The sequence below is a fragment of the Odontesthes bonariensis genome, chromosome 23, assembly GCF_027942865.1.
Source record: "Odontesthes bonariensis isolate fOdoBon6 chromosome 23, fOdoBon6.hap1, whole genome shotgun sequence".
Classification (NCBI taxonomy): Eukaryota; Metazoa; Chordata; class Actinopteri; order Atheriniformes; family Atherinopsidae; genus Odontesthes; species Odontesthes bonariensis.
The window spans coordinates 5,653,695-5,675,180 of record NC_134528.1 but is presented as its reverse complement, the minus strand read 5'-3'; the positions used below and the strand labels follow the sequence as shown (position 1 = coordinate 5,675,180).

The window sequence follows — 21,486 nt, the reverse complement described above, 5'->3', positions numbered from 1 at the left end:
AAGCTAAGACTTGGGACTTACTTGAGACTTGAAAGCTAAGACTTGAGACTTACTTGAGACTTGAAAGCTAAGACTTGAGACTTACTTGAGACTTGAAAGCTAAGACTTGAGACTTACTTGAGACTTGAAAGCTAAGACTTGAGACTTACTTGAGACTTGAAAGCTAAGACTTGGGACTTACTTGAGACTTGAAAGCTAAGACTTGGGACTTACTTGAGACTTGAAAGCTAAGACTTGAGACTTGCTTGAGACTTGAAAGCTAAGACTTGAGACTTTCTTGAGACTTGAAAGCTAAGACTTGAGACTTGCTTGAGACTTGAAAGCTAAGACTTGAGACTTACTTGAGACTTGAAAGCTAAGACTTGAGACTTGAAAGCTAAGACTTGAGACTTGCTTGAGACTTGAAAGCTAAGACTTGAGACTTGCTTGAGACTTGAAAGCTAAGACTTGAGACTTGAAAGCTAAGACTTGAGACTTGAAAGCTAAGACTTGGGACTTGAAAGCTAAGACTTGGGACTTACTTGAGACTTGAAAGCTAAGACTTGAGACTTACTTGAGACTTGAAAGCTAAGACTTGAGACTTACTTGAGACTTGAAAGCTAAGACTTGAGACTTGAAAGCTAAGACTTGGGACTTACTTGAGACTTGAAAGCTAAGACTTGAGACTTACTTGAGACTTGAAAGCTAAGACTTGAGACTTACTTGAGACTTGAAAGCTAAGACTTGGGACTTACTTGAGACTTGAAAGCTAAGACTTGGGACTTACTTGAGACTTGAAAGCTAAGACTTGAGACTTACTTGAGACTTGAAAGCTAAGACTTGAGACTTACTTGAGACTTGAAAGCTAAGACTTGAGACTTACTTGAGACTTGAAAGCTAAGACTTGGGACTTACTTGAGACTTGAAAGCTAAGACTTGAGACTTACTTGAGACTTGAAAGCTAAGACTTGAGACTTACTTGAGACTTGAAAGCTAAGACTTGAGACTTACTTGAGACTTGAAAGCTAAGACTTGAGACTTACTTGAGACTTGAAAGCTAAGACTTGGGACTTACTTGAGACTTGAAAGCTAAGACTTGGGACTTACTTGAGACTTGAAAGCTAAGACTTGAGACTTGCACATGTGTGACTTGGTCCCATCTCTGAGAGAAGTTCACAGCATCCCCCACAGTCTGGTTTCACTGATTCCAGCTGCTTTTGTTTTTGTCTTTAGCCTCTAGGTGGACGTTTAAATGACGCGTTTCTGTGTGGACAATGCCGATGGAGATGGATTCATATGTGCATTGCTCCTGTGTACTTTAACATAGACCAGAGGAAATTGAATTAGTCCTGTAATAGACACCGACTGGTGCACGGCCGGCTCAGACTCCAGGACATAAATCAGGCGAAACGGGAGGTTTTACAAAATGGATTGCAGAGAGCTGGGATGAGCCTGAGAGAAGAGGAGGAGGTGGACGAAGGCAGGATAATATAAGACCCTCTCACAATAGCCTGGGGTCTCACAAAGTATGTAGGCCACGAGATCCAAACCAAACCTGACTCACTTTCATTCACGACAAAGAAAATAACCTGGGAAAAAGACCCGAAAGGAAGTGGGGATTTTATCCTTTTCTCAAACAAGACTTGCTAATAAGCGTTTGATCCACTCGGTTTGTCTTCCCAGCGGGATCCCTGCACATCCAGCTCAATACGGGCTGAACTTTAAAGCGTCTGTTTATGAGCTTTTAAACATCGATGGAGCAGCGAAAAACTATTGCTGGAGGCCCCCTTCATCAACTGAACAACAGGCTCACCGTGGCTTCCCACAAAGCGGTTTTCAGGGCTTTTCAGATTTTCCTTCCACCTTCTTTGGCTAAAATAATCCTCTAATAAAGAGGGATGAGATCAGAGGAGCTGCTTTAAGATGCTGCCGTGACATCCACCTTTCCAAATGTCGTGTGAAACACCTTTACAGGGAAGCTACTCCCCCCTTCTTCACGTCAGTCACTCTGCCTCTGCCACCTGCTGATTTATTTCACGTCTACAAATAAATGAAAAAAGAAAATCAAATACACAATTTTGAAAGGTCAGACAGTCCGTATCCATCTTCTTTCTGGGATCGATTGGACATCGGTGCTCGGTCTAACTGCGGGTTCCTTTATCCTCACACATCTGTAAAGTACAAATGATCACGACTGGAGAACACGACTTCCTTCTTCAAAGGAAGAGGTGACGTTTCTGTCCGTTTTCTTTCAGTAACTGTCAATAAAACAGCAGACCCAATCATCAGTAATAAAAGCTTCCTTTCAGCAGTATTTGGAAACTGGCACAAAAAAGGTATATCAATAATAGCTGATTTATTTGACAGTAATAACACGATGATGGCTTTTGCCAAACTTCAAACTAAATTTGGCCTCTCATCCAAAGATTTTTATGGCTACCTCCAAATTCGCCAGTTTGTGAAATCTGGTATTAGGGAGTCGAAAGGACCCCTGTACTCATCCAGGACCTATTGAAAAATTCCATATCAAGTTTACCTTAAAGGGACACTATGTAATATATTAAGTCATTTTTTAGCTCAAATCAACATATTCATTCATAAGTTAGTCCTCATTGGTGTAAAATTATCTTTGTCAAAAATCCCAATTATCGTCCTGAGTGAAGAATAACTTGTCTGTATCTGCATAGAGCGGGTAAGCTCTATGGAGGCCGCCATGTCCTTCCGCACTATGAAAAACGACGAAGTGCCGAGAGGGACATAAAGCACTTCGAATCGCGTTTTCCCCAACGCCAGGCCTGCAAGCGGAAATTACGATATTTTGACGTCATGTTTAGACGGTGGTAAACGATGGTCTTATGCATATTATTTTTTAACTACTTACTACACCCAGCGGTGTTGGGGGTGCGGGGGAATGGTAATGAAGCCTTGTATGTATGTATGTATGTATATATATGTGTCTAACACCGTAACAATGCTCAGCCTAAACAGCATGGTCTTCTAGGTTGGGTAGCTAAGGAGCTAACTCCTAGCAAAATAATGTGTATACATCACTTCAACCCGGTCCCGTTAAAGCGATGACCTAGCGTAATTTCCACCATGACATCCAGCCAAATACCCCATCAGAAGCATTTTTAGCAATGGTCAACACTGGCCAAGATAGGGCTATCCGGCGAAGGGCTTATTACTGGCGCTAATGGTAAATAGATTTTATCTGGTAAATTATCCCACTAATAATGCATTGATTGTTACCAAACTTCTGCCGTAGTACACATAGGCTCTTAACTCACAAAACGAGGCACTAGAAAGTTTGTAAGTTTACCGAGAGTTTATTTAAAAGAACACTTTCCAGATTGCAACTACACACACTGCTGCTAACGCTACCGCTGCGTCGACGTCACTTCCGGTAACTCCAGGAATATGATTTGCACACCAAAGGCTATGTCAACTTATGTTATCTGACATGTTATCTGTCATCTGTATTTATAGTGTTGTTGTATGTGTGTTATATAATCCTTTGTACTGTGTGTCTTGATTTCTTTTTGTTTGTATGGACCTTGAGTCTGAAGCTATAGCTTCTTGAATCTTGACACATACCGTCTGCCGTAGTTCAAGAAGTTGCAGCGCACATTTGAAAACGCGAGGCGCTAGAGAGCAAATTCATTCGACTTTGCAAAATAAAATTGTACCACTAGATGGGGGAAGAAATTACATAGTGTCCCTTTAAACAAAGGTTTTATTGCGAGATTCTATAATGTCTTACAGGGGTGTGATAGTCATGGTGTTGGGAATGTCCTGATTTATTGGGAGGAGGATCTCGGGAAGGCCTTTGAGGAGGAGGTTTGGGAGAACTGTTTTAAGCTATCCCATTCTTTGTTTTTGAGTATTAAATTTAAGGAAATTCAATATAAGATCATCCATAGACAACACAGGACCCCATATTTTCTTAACAAAATAAATCCCAACCGGTCACCAATATGTCCTAAATGTAAGACGGGTATTGGAACATATATTCATTATTTTTGGAAATGCCCTGTTTATATCCAGGTTCTGGAAATGTGTAACCAAAGAGTTAAGTGTGATTCTAAAGACGAGAATTTGTAAAGATCCTGGGCAATATCTATTGGGGCTGCCACCCCCAGACAAAAAAAATAAAAGGGAAAAAACTCCTGCTCACTAATAAATTACCACTCTTGGGTCAGAAATGTATTCTGCAAAACTGGATTTGTGAAAAACCTCCTACGGTAACTCAGTGGTATAGGTTCTGACCTTCTTAAAAGGAGAGCTTACTTTCAACTGGAAATAGTGCCTGTCAGTTTTATGTATTTAACTATTCCCTCCCCTCCTTTTGTTTTGTTGTTGTTGTTGTTTTTTTTTTGTTTGTTTGAAAAATGAAAAATAAAGTGTTATATATAAAAAAAAACCCACAGACCCTAAAACTAATAACAAATTGTTTGATTTTTCTAAAGAACGTCCAGTTGGACGACTTCTAAAAAACACACACTGAGGTTTTTTTTTATCGAATCCGAGCGTGCAGCCACGGCCCGGCTCCTGATGACAGAGGCTGTTTGTTCAGCAGTGATTTATGGCCACAGAGGTTGCTGCGAGGTTAAAGCACTCACAATCTATACGAGGAGCAACATCAACATTTGATCAATATTCTTTCGATGATCGTACCCGCGGCGGCTTTCCAAAGAGAATATTTTTAATGAAATGAGGGCGGTCCTTTTTATTCAGGCCTGTGAACTGCCGCCTACGTCTCTGATTTCTTCAGTGATGGTAATAAGAGCCGCGCCGTGCTCGTTAATGGTGCTTTCCCTGGAGGGAAAAACAGCCAATTTTAATTAAGGCTATGAATGCTGACAGTAAAATCTGTGATAAGTGCGAATTGCCACAACTTTAACACATTTATTCCCTTTTTCCAGACCATCTTAAGTGTGGCTGCGTGGCGGCGGGCCGAGAAATGTGGCTGAAATGTGAAGAAATCCCTCTCAGCTTCTCCTGTGGAATCCCAAAGAGCTCCAAAGACCACATGTCTCATCATCATGAATAGCAAAGAAAGACAGCAGTTACCCAAAGACCGGAGCCAGAACTCAGAAATCATCGCCTCATTGTATTTCTAATCCCCAGTCACTGCTGTGCAGCCTCTGCTACCCAAAGATATTTTGGATCACTTGCGTACAGATGTGCAGCGGGAGGACGTGTTGACATGTCGTCCATCTCTTAACAGACAGAGATTCATACAATTAGGTTGGAGAAGGCACCCAGGAGCAAGAAAACATCTGTCACTGTAGACTGCAGAGGTACAATTAGTCAAGAGTTAATATTTCATGTCACTAATGCAGGGACGTATGGATTTAGCTTAGCACATAGATGTATTTTAGCTTAGCAAAGAGATGAATTTTGGTTTAGCACAGAGATGTGTTTAGCTTAGCATATACATGAATTTTGGTTTAGCACAGAGATGGATTTTAGCTTAGCACAGAGATGGATTTTTAGCTTAGAAAAAAGATGTATTTTAGCTTAGCACAGACATGGATTTTAGCTTAGCACAGAGATGGATTTCAGCTTAGCATAGAGATGGATTTTAGCTTAGCATATAGATGGATTTCAGCTTAGCGCAGAGATGGATTTTAGCTTAGCACAGAGATGCATTTTAGCTTAGCACGGAGATGGATTTTTAGCTTAGAACAGAGATGTATTTTAGCTTAGCATATAGATGGATTTCAGCACAGAGATGTATTTTAGCTTAGCACAGAGATTGATTTTAGCTTAGCACAGAGATGGATTTCAGCTTAGCACAGAGATGGATTTTAGCTTAGCACAGAGATGGATGTTAGCTTAGCACAGAGATGGATTTTAGCTTAGCAGAGAGATGGATTTTAGCTTAGCACAGAGATGGATTTTAGCTTAGCATAGAGATGGATTTTAGCTTAGCACAGAGATGGAAAATAGCTTAGCACAGAGATGGATTTTAGCTTAGCAGAGAGATGGATTTCAGCTTAGCACAGAGATGGATTTTAGCTTAGCAGAGAGATGGATTTTAGCTTAGCACAGAGATGCATTTTAGCTTAGCACAGAGATGGATTTCAGCTTAGTACAGAGATGCATTTCAGCTTAGCACAGAGATGGATTTTAGCTTAGCACAGAGATGGATTTCAGCTTAGCACAGAGATGCATTTTAGCTTAGCACAGAGATGGATTTTTAGCTTAGAACAGAGATGTATTTTAGCTTAGCATATAGATGGATTTCAGCTTAGCAGAGAGATGGATTTTAGCTTAGCACAGAGATGCATTTTAGCTTAGCACAGAGATGGATTTCAGCTTAGCACAGAGATGGATTTTAGCTTAGCACAGAGATGGATTTCAGCTTAGCATAGAGATGGATTTTAGCTTAGCACAGAGATGGATTTCAGCTTAGCACAGAGATGCATTTTAGCTTAGCACAGAGATGGATTTTTAGCTTAGAACAGAGATGTATTTTAGCTTAGCATATAGATGGATTTCAGCTTAGTACAGAGATGTATTTTAGCTTAGCACAGAGATGGATTTTAGCTTAGCACAGAGATGCATTTTAGCTTAGCACAGAGATGGATTTCAGCTTAGTACAGAGATGCATTTCAGCTTAGCACAGAGATGCATTTTAGCTTACCACAGAGATGTATTTTAGCTTAGCACAGAGATGCATTTTAGCTTACCACAGAGATGTATTTTAGCTTAGCACAGAGATGGATTTCAGCTTAGCACAGAGATGGATTTTTAGCTTAGAACAGAGATGTATTTTAGCTTAGCATATAGATGGATTTCAGCTTAGTACAGAGATGTATTTTAGCTTAGCACAGAGATGGATTTCAGCTTAGCACAGAGATGGATTTTAGCTTAGCACAGAGATGGATTTTAGCTTAACACAGATATGGATTTTAGCTTAGCAGAGAGATGGATTTTAGCTTAGCACAGAGATGGATTTTAGCTTAGCATAGAGATGGATTTTAGCTTAGCACAGAGATGGATTTTAGCTTAGCACAGAGATGGATTTTAGCTTAGCAGAGAGATGGATTTTAGCTTAGCACAGAGATGGATTTTAGCTTAGCATAGAGATGGATTTTAGCTTAGCACAGAGATGGAAAATAGCTTAGAACAGAGATGGATTTTAGCTTAGCAGAGAGATGGATTTCAGCTTAGCACAGAGATGGATTTTAGCTTAGCAGAGAGATGGATTTTAGCTTAGCACAGAGATGGATTTCAGCTTAGCATAGAGATGGATTTTAGCTTAGCACAGAGATGGATTTCAGCTTAGCACAGAGATGGATTTTAGCTTAGCACAGAGATGCATTTTAGCTTAGCACAGAGATGGATTTTTAGCTTAGAACAGAGATGTATTTTAGCTTAGCATATAGATGGATTTCAGCTTAGTACAGAGATGTATTTTAGCTTAGCACAGAGATGGATTTTAGCTTAGCAGAGAGATGCATTTTAGCTTAGCACAGAGATGGATTTCAGCTTAGCACAGAGATGGATTTTAGCTTAGCAGAGAGATGGATTTTAGCTTAGCACAGATATGGATTTTAGCTTAGCAGAGAGATGGATTTTAGCTTAGCACAGAGATGGATTTCAGCTTAGCATAGAGATGGATTTTAGCTTACCACAGAGATGGATTTTAGCTTAGCACAGAGATGGATTTCAGCATAGCATAGAGATGGATTTTAGCTTAGCATAGAGATGGATTTTGGCTTAGCACAGAGATGGATTTTAGCTTAGCACAGAGATGGATTTTAGCTTAGCACAGAGATGGATTTTAGCTTAGCACAGAGATGGATTTTAGCTTAGCACAGAGATGGATTTTAGCTTAGCATAGAGATGGATTTTAGCTTAGCACAGAGATGGATTTCAGCTTAGCACAGAGATGGATTTCAGCTTAGCATAGAGATGGATTTTAGCTTAGCATAGAGATGGATTTTAGCTTAGCACAGAGATGGATTTTAGCTTAGCACAGAGATGGATTTTAGCTTAGCATAGAGATGGATTTTAGCTTAGCATAGAGATGGATTTTAGCTTAGCATATAGATGCATTTCAGCTTAGCACATAGATGGATTTTAGCTTAGCACAGCGATGGATTTTTAGCTTAGAACAGAGATGTATTTTAGCTTAGCATATAGATGGATTTCAGCTTAGTACAGAGATGTATTTTAGCTTAGCACAGAGATGGATTTTAGCTTAGCACAGAGATGCATTTTAGCTTAGCACAGAGATGGATTTCAGCTTAGCACAGAGATGGATTTTAGCTTAGCACAGAGATGGATTTTAGCTTAGCACAGATATGGACTTTAGCTTAGCAGAGAGATGGATTTTAGCTTAGCACGGAGATGGATTTTAGCTTAGCATAGAGATGGATTTTAGCTTAGCACAGAGATGGATTTTAGCTTAGCACAGAGATGGATTTCAGCTTAGCATAGAGATGGATTTTAGCTTAGCATAGAGATGGATTTTAGCTTAGCACAGAGATGGATTTTAGCTTAGCACAGAGATGGATTTTAGCTTAGCACAGAGATGGATTTTAGCTTAGCACAGAGATGGATTTTAGCTTAGCAGAGAGATGGATTTTAGCTTAGCACAGAGATGGATTTTAGCTTAGCACCGTGATGGATTTTAGCTTAGCACAGAGATGGATTTTAGCTTAGCACAGAGATGGATTTTAGCTTAGCACAGAGATGGATTTTAGCTTAGCACAGAGATGGATTTTAGCTTAGCACTGAGATGGATTTTAGCTTAGCACAGAGATGGATTTTAGCTTAGCACCGTGATGGATTTTAGCTTAGCACAGAGATGGATTTTAGCTTAGCACAGAGATGGATTTTAGCTTAGCACAGAGATGGATTTTAGCTTAGCACAGAGATGGATTTTAGCTTAGCACAGAGATGGATTTTAGCTTAGCACTGAGATGGATTTTAGCTTAGCACAGAGATGGATTTTAGCTTAGCACAGAGATGGATTTTAGCTTAGCACAGAGATGGATTTTAGCTTAGCATAGAGATGAATTTTAGCTTAGCACAGAGATGGATTTTAGCTTAGCACAGAGATGGATTTTAGCTTAGCACAGAGATGGATTTTAGCTTAGCACAGAGATGGATTTTAGCTTAGCACAGAGATGGATTTTAGATTAGCATAGAGATGGATTTTAGATTAGCATAGAGATGGATTTTAGATTAGCATAGAGATGGATCTGTTTCATCTAAGTTTAAAAGACAACATTTTTAATGAGTTTCAAAGATATTACACATATTTATTATTAATATAACATTAAGCTAGTAACTGCAGATGACTAGATCAAAAAACACGCTGCTAAGTGTGTTTGAATGTATTTTATTTAGTTCATTAATTAGCAGATCTTAGCAAGAAAAAAAGCTAACCAAGTGAAAACAGTGGTAAACAGAGGTAACGGGACAGCAATCCTTACAAAATGGCGCTCCCATCCCAGCATGCAAAGCAATGAAGTCTGTGACTTTGGATGAAAACCTTCATTTGACTTCTGAATTTTGACTAATTTAAACCACCTAAAAACTCATACAAATGTGTGTGAACTGGGAGCTTTAATGGTGCTGCTAGATGTAACAGACAAAGCCTAAAGGGACTCATAATAGGTTGTACAATAATGCTTTTTAGTCAGAAATCTAACAAACAAACAAAGTATTCACCATAAATTTATGCTTCTGAGCCAGGCTTTCATGGGTCTTTGTTCAGGGCAGAAATCTATTTGGTAAAAAGAAAACCTGACTTCCTTCCGAACCTTTTTAGATGTGTTCTCCTGCTTTTTAGTCATTAACCCGGCTCTCTTTTTGCTACTCAGAGGATATAAACGGACTTTCCGAGTCGGATATCTGTTCTTATGAGGCGTATTCCGACTTCTGCGTTCAAATTGAACGCACCAATAAAACCGGAGCTGAGTCCAGGTTCCAGCGTGTGAAGCAGCTTCAGAAATCCAAGCACCAGTTTGGGCTTTTAACTGTAGGCTGACATGTTTTACAAGAATAAATACTCACAGGGTTGCCGGGTTATTTAAATTCAGCTTAATGAATATCAACTCTTACTTTTAACAAACCTTTTCTTCTGCTCATTGAAACACAAATGAACTCAGGCTGGCTGATTTAAGTGAGATTAATGAGCAATCAACTCCCTACTGTTGGAGATGTAAACAAGAGAACCAAAAGCGTATTAATCCACAGCTGAAAATAGTCCCTCACAGACACTGGATTAGCTTCTGTTTGTGTTGGAATAAAGAATAAAGAGATGGAGATGGACTAACATTGGTTTGTTTTGGTCTTTTAAAGGGATTTAAAGGATTAACATGTCTAAAAGTAACAGTATAAAATAAACTTTGGATCCATTGGACCCCTAGATATTCAATATTCAGTTCTAACATCTGGTCGGGCCGAGCCAAACAAACACAGCGAGTCTCGTGTTTCCACCTCTTTTACATACAGCATCGGATGTGTAATTGTTACAGTCTTATCTGGGTCAGAGTGTTCAGTATGCCGCTCAGTCCTAATTACAATGGGAGCACATCGTGATCACAATACACCATCCAGGTGGTGGCTGAGACAAAGAAAAATACACAGATAAATAAGGCTCTGCAGCTCAGGAGGATCAGAGCAGCAGCAGCAGCAGCAGCAGAAGAAGAGGAAGAAGAAGAAGAAGAAGAGGAAGAAGAAGAAGAAGAAGAAGAAGAAGAAGAAGAAGAAGTGCCGAACTTCTCCAGGGAGGAAAAATCCCTCCTTTTAAGGCACCGAGACACAAAGAACTTTAATATCTTCAAAAGGAAAAGAGCTGCAGGTTGCTAAGAAGACTTCAGGCTCCCAGCGACATGTAAAACCAGCCGTGCCTCTATGACCCGAGGCGAGACGACATTAAACCCACTCTGTGATTCACATTCAAAACATTCACTGCGCCTCCGAAGCAGATTCCCTCAAGTGATGCTCCCGGGCCATCCGCAGCACATGCCCTGTATTATTAAAGACCCCCCCCCCCACCGTGTCCCTTTAAGGCTGCACGCTTCCACACACCAAACCCTGAATCCATATTTACTATAAATAAGCCTGTAGCAAAGCTGCGCCTTCCACTCCTAACCTTGCCTTTGTTGTTGCTGTTTGATAAATGCGCATGTTCGCTGCTTTGAAGATCATTGCAAAAAAAAAAAACCTTTCTCATTAATCAGGACACAAGCACACAAATAGGCAGGTCTTACCTCCTCGTGAAGTATGGCCTTACACATGGAGTAGTTCCCCTTCAAGGCCCAGGTCCCATTCGCGAGACATTTTCTATAAACATTATCTGTGCAGAGAGAAAAGACAAAAACAAACACAGATGTGTCAGTAAAAGATGAAACGACCCCCGTTTTAACATCCTGCCGGTAAATAATGGATGTGACTGTCCTGTAATCTTTTAAAGTGGTCCTGATCAATAGTTCTCCAGCTTTCTGAAGGTCTTTCACAGTTTTTCTTTCACTTATTTTCAGTCCAGAGTGTGTTTCTTCTTTGTTAAGCCACTTAACTCTGACCTGTGAATCATTCAGGCAGGAAAAAGGCGCCTAACGCAAGGGATAAACCAGTGTTGTGTCCACACAGAACAGACAACTTAGCAAAGAAGTCGTTTTAAACTGGATCTTTAGGCACAGAGACACATCATCTGTTTCCATTTCTTTAGCTGCATCAATGAAAAACAACTAAATGTACAGATTAGTGAAAAAAAAGCCAAAAATTTGCAACAAATAGATTATTTTTACAAGGAAAAAAGGTTAAATTAAAAATGATAATAAAATAAATTTACAGATTAGTGAAAAAAGCCCAAAATTAGCAACAAATAGATTATTTTTTACAAGGAAAAAAGGTTAAATTCGTACATTTGGAAGGAAAAAAGAACAAATTCATGTGAATTTCTTTTATAGATTCACAAAAAAGAAATTTTTTGCATTATTACAGGAAAAACGAGGATATTGATTGAGATTAAAAAGTGAAAAGAAAGATTTTCACATTAAGACTGATGGTTTTTTCTCCAGTTCTTCCTCATTTGCTCACGACTGTTATGAACACATGAACGAGGCTTTGTGCCGATTCTCTGTGAGATGACATGGATGACGTGTCGCTGAGGTCACCGTCTCAGTCACTTACTGCAGGAAAACTTTACTTTACTAACCGAGTTTGTAAACTTTTACATTTACAAACTCTTCGTCGCCTAACAGAAAGTGGAAAAGGACGAGGACCCAGAATGGAGCCCTGAGGAAATTTAAGTTATCGTGTTTGGATGGTGACAGAGACACATCATTTGTTCCCATTTCTTTAGCTGCATCTGTGAAAAACAGCTTCATAGTTTCAACTTTTTTGTACATTTACGTTAAAACTGCTTTCAGTTACCAAAAGAGTCAAATTAATATAAGAAATACAGTTTAAAAAAAATCCTAACCCCCAAAAAATTAATGTTATCACATCTAAAAGTAGAAAAGTAGGAAAAAAACAGTCAATAATAAGAATTATATGTTATTCAACATCAAGAAAAAGTAAATAAGATTCAATTTAAAGCTTAAAAAAGAATATAAGATATAATCTAATGACTAATTATGGAACAATTCATATAAATTAAATGATTAAACTGTTTTATGCCACCAGAAATGAATAATCTAGAAGCTCTTTGTGGGTTTTAGACTGGAATTAAGATTTGTTCCCATTTCTTTAGCTGCATGTGTGAAAAACAGCAAAGATAACACAGTGTGACAGACAGAAAACAGGATTTCTGCAGCAACAAGGTGATTCCCAAAGAGCTGTTAGCTGAAAACTCTGCATATCTCAGCATGGTGTGCAGTGTGTCCTTAAAACATCTGAGGAAACTGGACAAGTGGAGGACAGAAGAAGAAGCCTGGAGAACTATTCCTGAAGACTCCTTAAAGAAAGGACAGAAAGCTGTCTGAGAGGGTTCAGGCTGTGCTGCAGGAGAAAGGAGCTCAGAGCAGATATTCACTTTAAAGCTCTGCTTTATACCAACTGTTTTTGTCTGATATTCTGTATTTCGGTTAATGTTTGCAGGTTATTTCCTGTTTTCCTGTCGATAAATAAAGAAACGAGTCCCGGCTCAAGACTTTTGCACAGCATGTGCACTCCTGCGCTGTGACCTTTTCTGCTTTTGAGATTAATAGGAAGGGATATCGTTAGAGGTAGTTTTACAAGCTGTGATTTTTCACACGTTTGCTGTCAGGATGATCTACCACTTTCAGCCTAAACTCTGTCGTTATTCTGTACATTTAGACCCCCCATTTATCCACAAGTGACCCGCGTTAAACCATTTGTTTCCCCAACGTTTATGCCTCAGTCATTAAGCTGTTACACAAAGATGCATGACTCTTTAAAACAGAGTGGAGGCTCCAACCTGGAGCCCTGACACCATCGAGCAGCATTTAGGTGTTTATTTTCTGTAAGAAAATATCATTTCTGCACATTGCTGGATGCAGCAACCCGAATAATGGGAAGAATCGGCTCGAAGGAGCTGACAAACGATGAGGAAAATTCAATTTCTCAAGCAGGCCGGCTGGATTTCAGCAACAAGACAGACATTAAACAACGACACATAACAGATTTAACATTTATTAGCGCAATAAAGGAAATTAAACAAACCACCCTGCAGCTGGAATACAGTAAATGGGGCATTTAAAAGCTTTTAAAGAGGATCCTTTCTGAAGAGTAAAGAGAGAGTTTATGGTTCAGTTCATGTTATCATAAGAATAGGTGGAGAATTAAGCCAATAACACATTTATTTATTGTTATTTATTGTTATTATTGTTGTTTTAAATCAACATCCCGAATCCTGAGGAATTCAAATCTAACTCAAGTTTTTCATTGTCAGCCTCTGAAGCAGATAGAAACATGAAACTAGAAAGCTGCAAGCAGCTGTATGCGGGACCGAGATGTGCGCACGTTGGATGTGCGCACGTTGGGGCATGAGCTGAACGTCGTAGTTGCGCAGCTCTGCCCACAAGCTTGTAGCATTAAATCTGTAGGAGGAGTTCAATCATATGCGAGGTGAGGAAAAAAAAAGACGTTTCCAACCACCAGCAGGTGGCGCTATAGGTGGATGTCACTATGTAATATGTACGCGTTCAGGCTGGGTCCAGCATTCACCGTATGGAGTTTGGGACAGATTGGATAATGTATGTGGAAGTTATAAGCGATTTCATTTTTTGTGGCGAGTGATGGCGAGTCATCAAACTTTGAGGCGTCGCCACGGCCACGCCCTTTAAGTTTTGAAAAAGTTTCCCCATAATTTCCCCCCCCATGTCTTAAGAGTAACCTGACCAAGTTTGAAGTCTGTAGCATTAAATCTGTAGGACGAGTTTGATCATATGCAAGGCGTGGAATCGGTCAAAAATGGCACAAAAACACACTTTCCATCCAAAATGGCCGCCTTCCTGTGGACGTGGGACCATGGCGGCATGAGACTTTTTTGTGCGTCTGGGCATGATGAATGAGTGTACCGAATTTTGTCGTCGCACGCGAAACTAACCCCAATGCGGGGACCATTTTTAAGCATCGTAGGGGGCGCTACAGAGTCAATGAGCGACTCCCAAAAATATAAAGTTTAGATTCTTTCATGTCGTCGACCGGCAGGTGGCGCTCGCAAAATTTCAAGAGTTTTCGAGCACCTTTTGCAAAGAATGAGAATAAGAAACAGTACAGATACAACAGGGTCCCTAATAACAAATGTTTGTGCCTTAATGAACAGAAAACATTGGTCATATAAACGTCCCATCAGCCCAAAAGGAGACGCACACCAACACATCCAACGTCTTCCTGGGCATAATTAGTTCTGGCATAATGAATGTTAGTCGGCTGCAACTTAAAACATTCGGATCATGTTTGAAGGATTATTTCCTGCTTAGGTGAGTCGAGCTGTCGGCAGCTCAGCATCGAGAACACGTACGTTCGTGTCGGGCCAGTTGATCGCTCATCCCGCCCCGGAACATTTTCCCCTGAGCTTTTATAGACAGGTCTGACCCCATCTCCTCACGGGTCACTTCCAAAGGGCGTCAGACGCCTTTTTCTGGTGACAGCCCGGCTCTTTTTTCCTTTGTGGAGCCACAGTATAAAGTTCAAAAGCTGCCAACATCTAGAAATATCAGAACCCTTTCTTTGTTTTGTTTTTTTTTACCTTTCAGTGTGAAAGCAGGAGATTTTCTAAAGCGCCTACTTTAGAGATAAGCTCTTCTGGTGCCCGGAAATGGATAAAAGGAATAAAAGCTCACATATAATACCTGAGATGGAGGCTGATGACCCTAAATGCAGGTTTTAATAACCAGAAATGTTTTGGCCGGGTAAGAGATAGAATGGGATTGGGTTGCCTGGGGGCATTAATCTACAATGAGCTGGGTAAAAATAGCAGATTGACAGTGTAAAGGGACTGTCATCCCCAATCAAGATTACCTAGCTTGCGATATTCCCTAAACCACAAATGCAATATTCTAGAGAGCTTTGGAATCTGCCTATGGAGAATTATGTCAAAGTCAGAAGAACTTACACACTCATAATTCATAGAGTTCACTCCTGAAATACTTTCAAGTATCTTTTCCCACAGATTTGAGCCGAAGGATAGAAGTTAACCATCTATATGTTGGTAAAAATCTGCATAAAGACCATCATTTTCACCTTTTACTCAGCCCAGATTTACATGAAACCAACTTGAGTACACAGCCTGCCTCGGGGCTCCTGCTCGCACTTAATGTGAATTTATTATCGTCACTGCAATAAAGTCGCTTCGGTTCCCTTTTAAAAACAAAGACGGTTTACAAATCAAACGTGTGGAGGAAAAGGAAAAAAGGACCAAACAAAGAGCGGGGCACTTCTGAGGCATCGCAGACACACAAGAGCCAAAAGCTTAAAAGGTATAAATGGTGGAGCTTCAAATAAAACTGCAGGACCTTGAAACGCCTCCTGGCATCGTGTCGCAGTGATTTACGGCTGTTAAACCTGTCCAGTATACTCCCTCACACTGATCATATATGTAATAAGGAAATGAAGCAGCCTTGCGTTTTATCCACTTTTTGACATTGTCTGACAGTTTGCATGACAGCAGATGAAACGAGTTTTACAGCTGAAGCAAATTAGAAGGATTTAACGCCAAGGGCGTCGTTTTTATTTGCCAGTTATACTATGGCTGCTGTTTTCCATCTAAGAGAGCTGAAAAATGTGACTGGCATGGCTTTGGTACTTGTTCTTGAGTGTTAATAGACAGATTTTCATCTGAAATTTTAGGGCGTCGCATTTAGCTTAGGTTAGCCTAGCTTAGCTTAGCGTGAAGACAGTCAACAGACGCACAAAGCAAGTGCAAAACATAATTTAAAGCAAGTTAGCGGGTCTTTTTCTTTTCAAAAGAAGAAGTTTGTAAAAGAAAAGAACAACAGGCTGTGTTTGAAACCGCATACTACATTCTGCATACTCATCGATCAGACAGTATGCAGAGCGTTTACCCACAATGCATTTCGCTCCTGCCCGAGCCGAAATCAGCCGGCCTGAAGCTGATTTCTCTTAAGCTCTAAACTCTGTAAACTTTAGCAACATTTGAAATGTTTTCAGGAGAGAAAGTAGTCGTTTAGATCCCCAACGTGTTGAAAACCTGACAAAATACCGGCTATTTACCATTTTGTTCCCATGAATTCGGCGCTACTAAAGCTAGCCGCAGTGAGCAACGCACTTCCTGTTATTTTCACAAAATAAAATACCCGTTGCCTTTTATCATAGGGAAAGCCATTACCATACAATTGGTGCTTTTGTTTTGAAAACAGGAAGTGAACCTACCCTCCTTGTAGCTAGCTTGAAACTGCCGTTTTGACAGGAAATGACGATCGACGACGTCACGTTACGTTGCATCTTGGGTAGTTTGAGTATGAGTAGTAACCTCATGATGCATACCCAACATTTCAGAGAATCTAGTATGCATCCGGGAAAAAAAGTTAGTACGAGTAGTAGGAGTAGTAGGAGAAGTATGCAGTTTCGAACACAGCCACACTCTTGAGAATGAACCTAAAACGAGACGCAGTAACAGCGTAACTTTTAACTGCAACCAAATCTGCCCTCGGTTATGAATAAAGTTACCTAACCTAAGAAAAGCTCTGTGGAGCAAAGAGAGGCTGAAAATCTTCCTCTCACACCATAGAGCAGGATTTCCTGAAGTGTTGGGATACTGTACAAACAAATAGATAACATTAACTTTTCTGTTAATAGAAAGTAGTACAAAGATAACATGTAGATTGTAAGAAAGGTTGGACAGAGGGAACAAAAGAGAGGAAAAGTTGTGTAAAATCCCCTCATGGATCATCTCAGAACTAATTGGGTTAATTGACAACAGGTTGGTCTTTCAGAAAAGCTTCAGAAGTAAAGACAAGCAGTGGTTAATCTCTCTGTGATGGACTGTGGACTCGACGTGAAGCTGATTTAATCATCTAAAGAACAAAAATATCTTTGAAAAGATTCCAAGAATTCAGATGGTTCATGTGAGACGAAGCTAAAAACAAAAACTGATCTTCGGGCCCTCGGGCAGCGCTGCATTAAAAACAGACGATTCTGTGGTGGAAACGAGTGCTGAAAAGCGTTGTCAGCGGACAGCATTCCTCTCTGCATCTACAAACAGGCCAAAAGAAAAACAATCAAGAAACAAATCAGCTTTCTCTGGTTTTAGATGGACTAACTGCGAGGTGACCAATCAGAATCTAAAATTACATTCAGACGTCCTGTCCTCTGGGCTAAAGAGGAGAGGGAGCATCCAGCTTGTTGCCAGAGTTCAAAACCAGCATCTGTGATTGTATGGGGGTGCATTAGTGCACATGGCATGAATAACTCGTACATGCGTGATGGCTCCGTTAATGCTGTCCTGCCCCCATGGGTCGTTCATGCAGGGAATTACGACCTACACTTGTGTGCCAGAACGTGAGCCCTCTAGTGGTCATGAAGGCAAACGTCTGGAGGCGAGTATTTAGCAGCAGAGCCGTGACACCGAGAGCTAAACGGCAAGGATCTGAGATGAGGGAAACTAATGAGGAAGTGGCTGCAGCTGTGGCTGAATGAGTGGGAGACAGATGTGGAAGTGGAGCTGGGAACCAAACAGGGAAACTCAGGATCTAAACAAGGACGGAAAGCAGGGATAAAAATCAGCAAACTGAGAGCATCGAACCAAAAGACTAAATGATTAAACCACGAAAAGACCAGAAACCCAGAGGACAGAAAAGACTGAGCCCGTGACAAACTCAACCATAAGTCATGTTGGATTCAAAGCGTCACACACAGTGAAGCAGCTGCAGTGTTAAACTGCTGATGTCGAGGGGATCCTGTCTGCGGTGGAGAGCGTACCATTGGCGTGGAGAGAGTTACGGTTTCCGGGCTGCTCATCGTAGATCAGCTGAAGTTTCCTCGTCTAAGCGGCATCGTCTCCAAATTGTGACGATGCTGATGAAGGTGGATTCTGAGCTTTGTTGAACCCGTTGGCCATTGAGGAGACAGCGGCTGTGTTCGAGACCGCATACTACATACTACATACTTCCATACTACATACTGCATACTGCATAAAACATACTTCCATACTTCCATACTACATACAACATACTTCCATACTTCCATACTTCCATACTACATACCGCATACTACATACAACATACTTCCATACTTCCATACTACATACTGCATACTGCATAAAACATACTTCCATACTTCCATACTTCCATACTACATACTACATACTGCATACTGCATAAAACATACTTCCATACTTCCATACTACATACAACATACTTCCATACTTCCATACTACATACCGCATACTACATACAACATACTTCCATACTGCCATACTACATACTGCATACTGCATAAAACATACTTCCATACTTCCATACTACATACTACATACTTCCATACTACATACAACATACTTCCATACTTCCATACTACATACCGCATACTACATACAACATACTTCCATACTTCCATACTACATACTGCATACTGCATAAAACATACTTCCATACTTCCATACTACATACTACATACTTCCATACTACATACCGCATACTACATACAACATACTTCCATACTTCCATACTACATACCGCATACTACATTCAACATACTTCCATACTTCCATACTACATACTGCATACTGCATATAACATACTTCCATACTTCCATACTACATACTTCCATACTACATACCGCATACTACATACAACATACTTCCATACTACATACTGCATACTGCATACAACATACTTGCATACTACATACTGCATACTGCATACAACATACTTCCATACTTCCATACTACATACTGCATACTACATACTTCCATACTACATACCGCATACTACATACTACATACAACATACTTCCATACTACATACTGCATACTGCATACTGCATACAACATACTTCCATACTACATACTGCATACTGCATACAACATACTTCCATACTTCCATACTACATACTGCATACTACATACTTCCATACTACATACCGCATACTACATACTACATACAACATACTTCCATACTACATACTGCATACTACATACTGTATACAACATACTTCCATACTTCCATACTACATACTGCATACTACATACTTCCATACTGCATACTCATCAATCAGACAGTATGCAGAGCGTTTACCCACAATGCATTTCGCTCCTGCCCGAGCCGAAATCAGCCGGCCTGAAGCTGATTTCTCTTAAGCTCTAAACTCTGTAAACTTTAGCAACATTTGAAACATTTTCAGGTGAGAAAGTAGTCGTTTAGATCCCCAACGTGTTGAAAACCTGACAAAATACCGGCTGTTTACAATTTTGTTCCCATGAATTCGGCGCTACTAAAGCTAGCCGCAGTGAGCAACGCACTTCTGGTTATTTTCACAAAATAAAATACCCGTTGCCTTTTATCACAGGGAAAGCCATTAGGATACAATTGGTGCTTTTGTTTTGAAAACAGGAAGTGAACCTACCCTCGTTGTAGCTAGCTTGAAACTGCCGTTTTGACAGGAAATGACGATCGGCGACGTCACGTTACGTTGCATCTTGGGTAGTTTGAGTATGAGTAGTAACCTCATGATGCATACCCAACATTTTGGAGAATCTAGTATGCATCCAGGAACTTCTCGCTTACTCAAACTCGTATACTAACTCAAAAAGTTAGTGGGAGTAGTAGGAGAAGTATGCGGTTTCGAACACAGCCAGAGATTTTTCTCTCCCTCTTCCCAACTGATGATGGGCACTCTGGACACCCATAAACAAATCAAACTAACAGATATGAACCCCTGTTCTTGACCTCTTAAACACTGAAAGACATTGCACTGATTCTTAGACGCATTTTACTGATTTACTTTTTTTATTTTTTATTTATTTATTTATTTTTAACCCCATGTCCAGCATTATGGCAGCAGAATTGTAATCTGAATACCGTTTAATGCCAAACAAATTTTCTATGCCAAGGGAAGCTTTATGAGTTTAAAGCTCCCCTTGATGCCCATCGACTCCTTATTTATTTTTATTTATTTTTTTGTTACAATACTTAACATGTGATAGTGCCGAACCGGACCAGGGGGACAGAGAGAGAGGAACAGAAATATGAAAAGACAAACATAGAAAACAATGAAAAATCAGACAACCAGCTGCTACACCTTCAAAAACAAAACTGAAGACAATCCACGGCTTTTGTGGGGACTCCAGCCTGAGAGCCACCAGGAAGCACCTGTAGGCATTTTACTGATTTTCTATCGTTTTTATGTGGAAAAAATGACAAAAAAAAGATGAGTAGCTCGCGATATCTTTGCTCATAGTTGTTTGACCAACCCAGTGATGTCATCAGTGACGTCATCGCATGCAAATGAGGTGATCACATTTACAACATTGGGTCGCGCTCATCGTTTTTCTCATTTACTTTTGAAACTTAAAGGGTTAAAGCAACGTCACATGATTCATGCAGCTGCCAAACGGGGGAGCTCACATCAGGAGCGAGGCGACTGACAGCAGAAATTCATCAGCGTTAATGTTGGCTCAGTGTGAAGGAATCCGCTGTTTTCATTTATAGATTCATTGATTTGAAAGATTTCCCTGCCAGCCGCAGAGAGAAGCTCGAACCTTTCGAGGTTGGTGTTTTATTTCACTTACACAGAGCCAGGTTAGCTTTTCCCCCTCTGCTTTCAGTCTCTTTGCTAATCTAAACCGATCAACGAGCTTCTCCGTTTCATGGAACGTTCCCACGACGTTGAGAACTATTGATACTAAACATTAACTTAGTACCAAAGTAAATCAATTAAATGTGATCGAGTGGTTCAGTCCTGAGGTTTCCTTGAAAAAGGGAGGAATCCGTCTCGCTTTATTGAATTTACAGGGTGCATTTTGTCCTGCAGAAGAAGCGATATTCCCACTGTTCCTTCCTGGCTCCGTGGCAGCTTACCTCCCTGAGACTGTAGCGAGCACCAGCAGCTCTT

General features: G+C 40.3%; 1 protein-coding gene across 2 annotated transcripts in view; it reads right to left on the bottom strand.

The window, feature by feature from the left end:
- Positions 1–21,486, bottom strand: part of LOC142374067 (corticotropin-releasing factor receptor 1-like) — a 125,954-nt gene that overhangs the window by 50,479 nt on the left and 53,989 nt on the right. For both annotated transcript variants that reach the window (XM_075457574.1, XM_075457575.1), the window contains one exon: positions 11,217–11,302. In XM_075457574.1, coding sequence (XP_075313689.1) covers positions 11,217–11,302 — 86 coding nt within the window. The remainder of the gene's footprint in view (positions 1–11,216; positions 11,303–21,486) is intronic.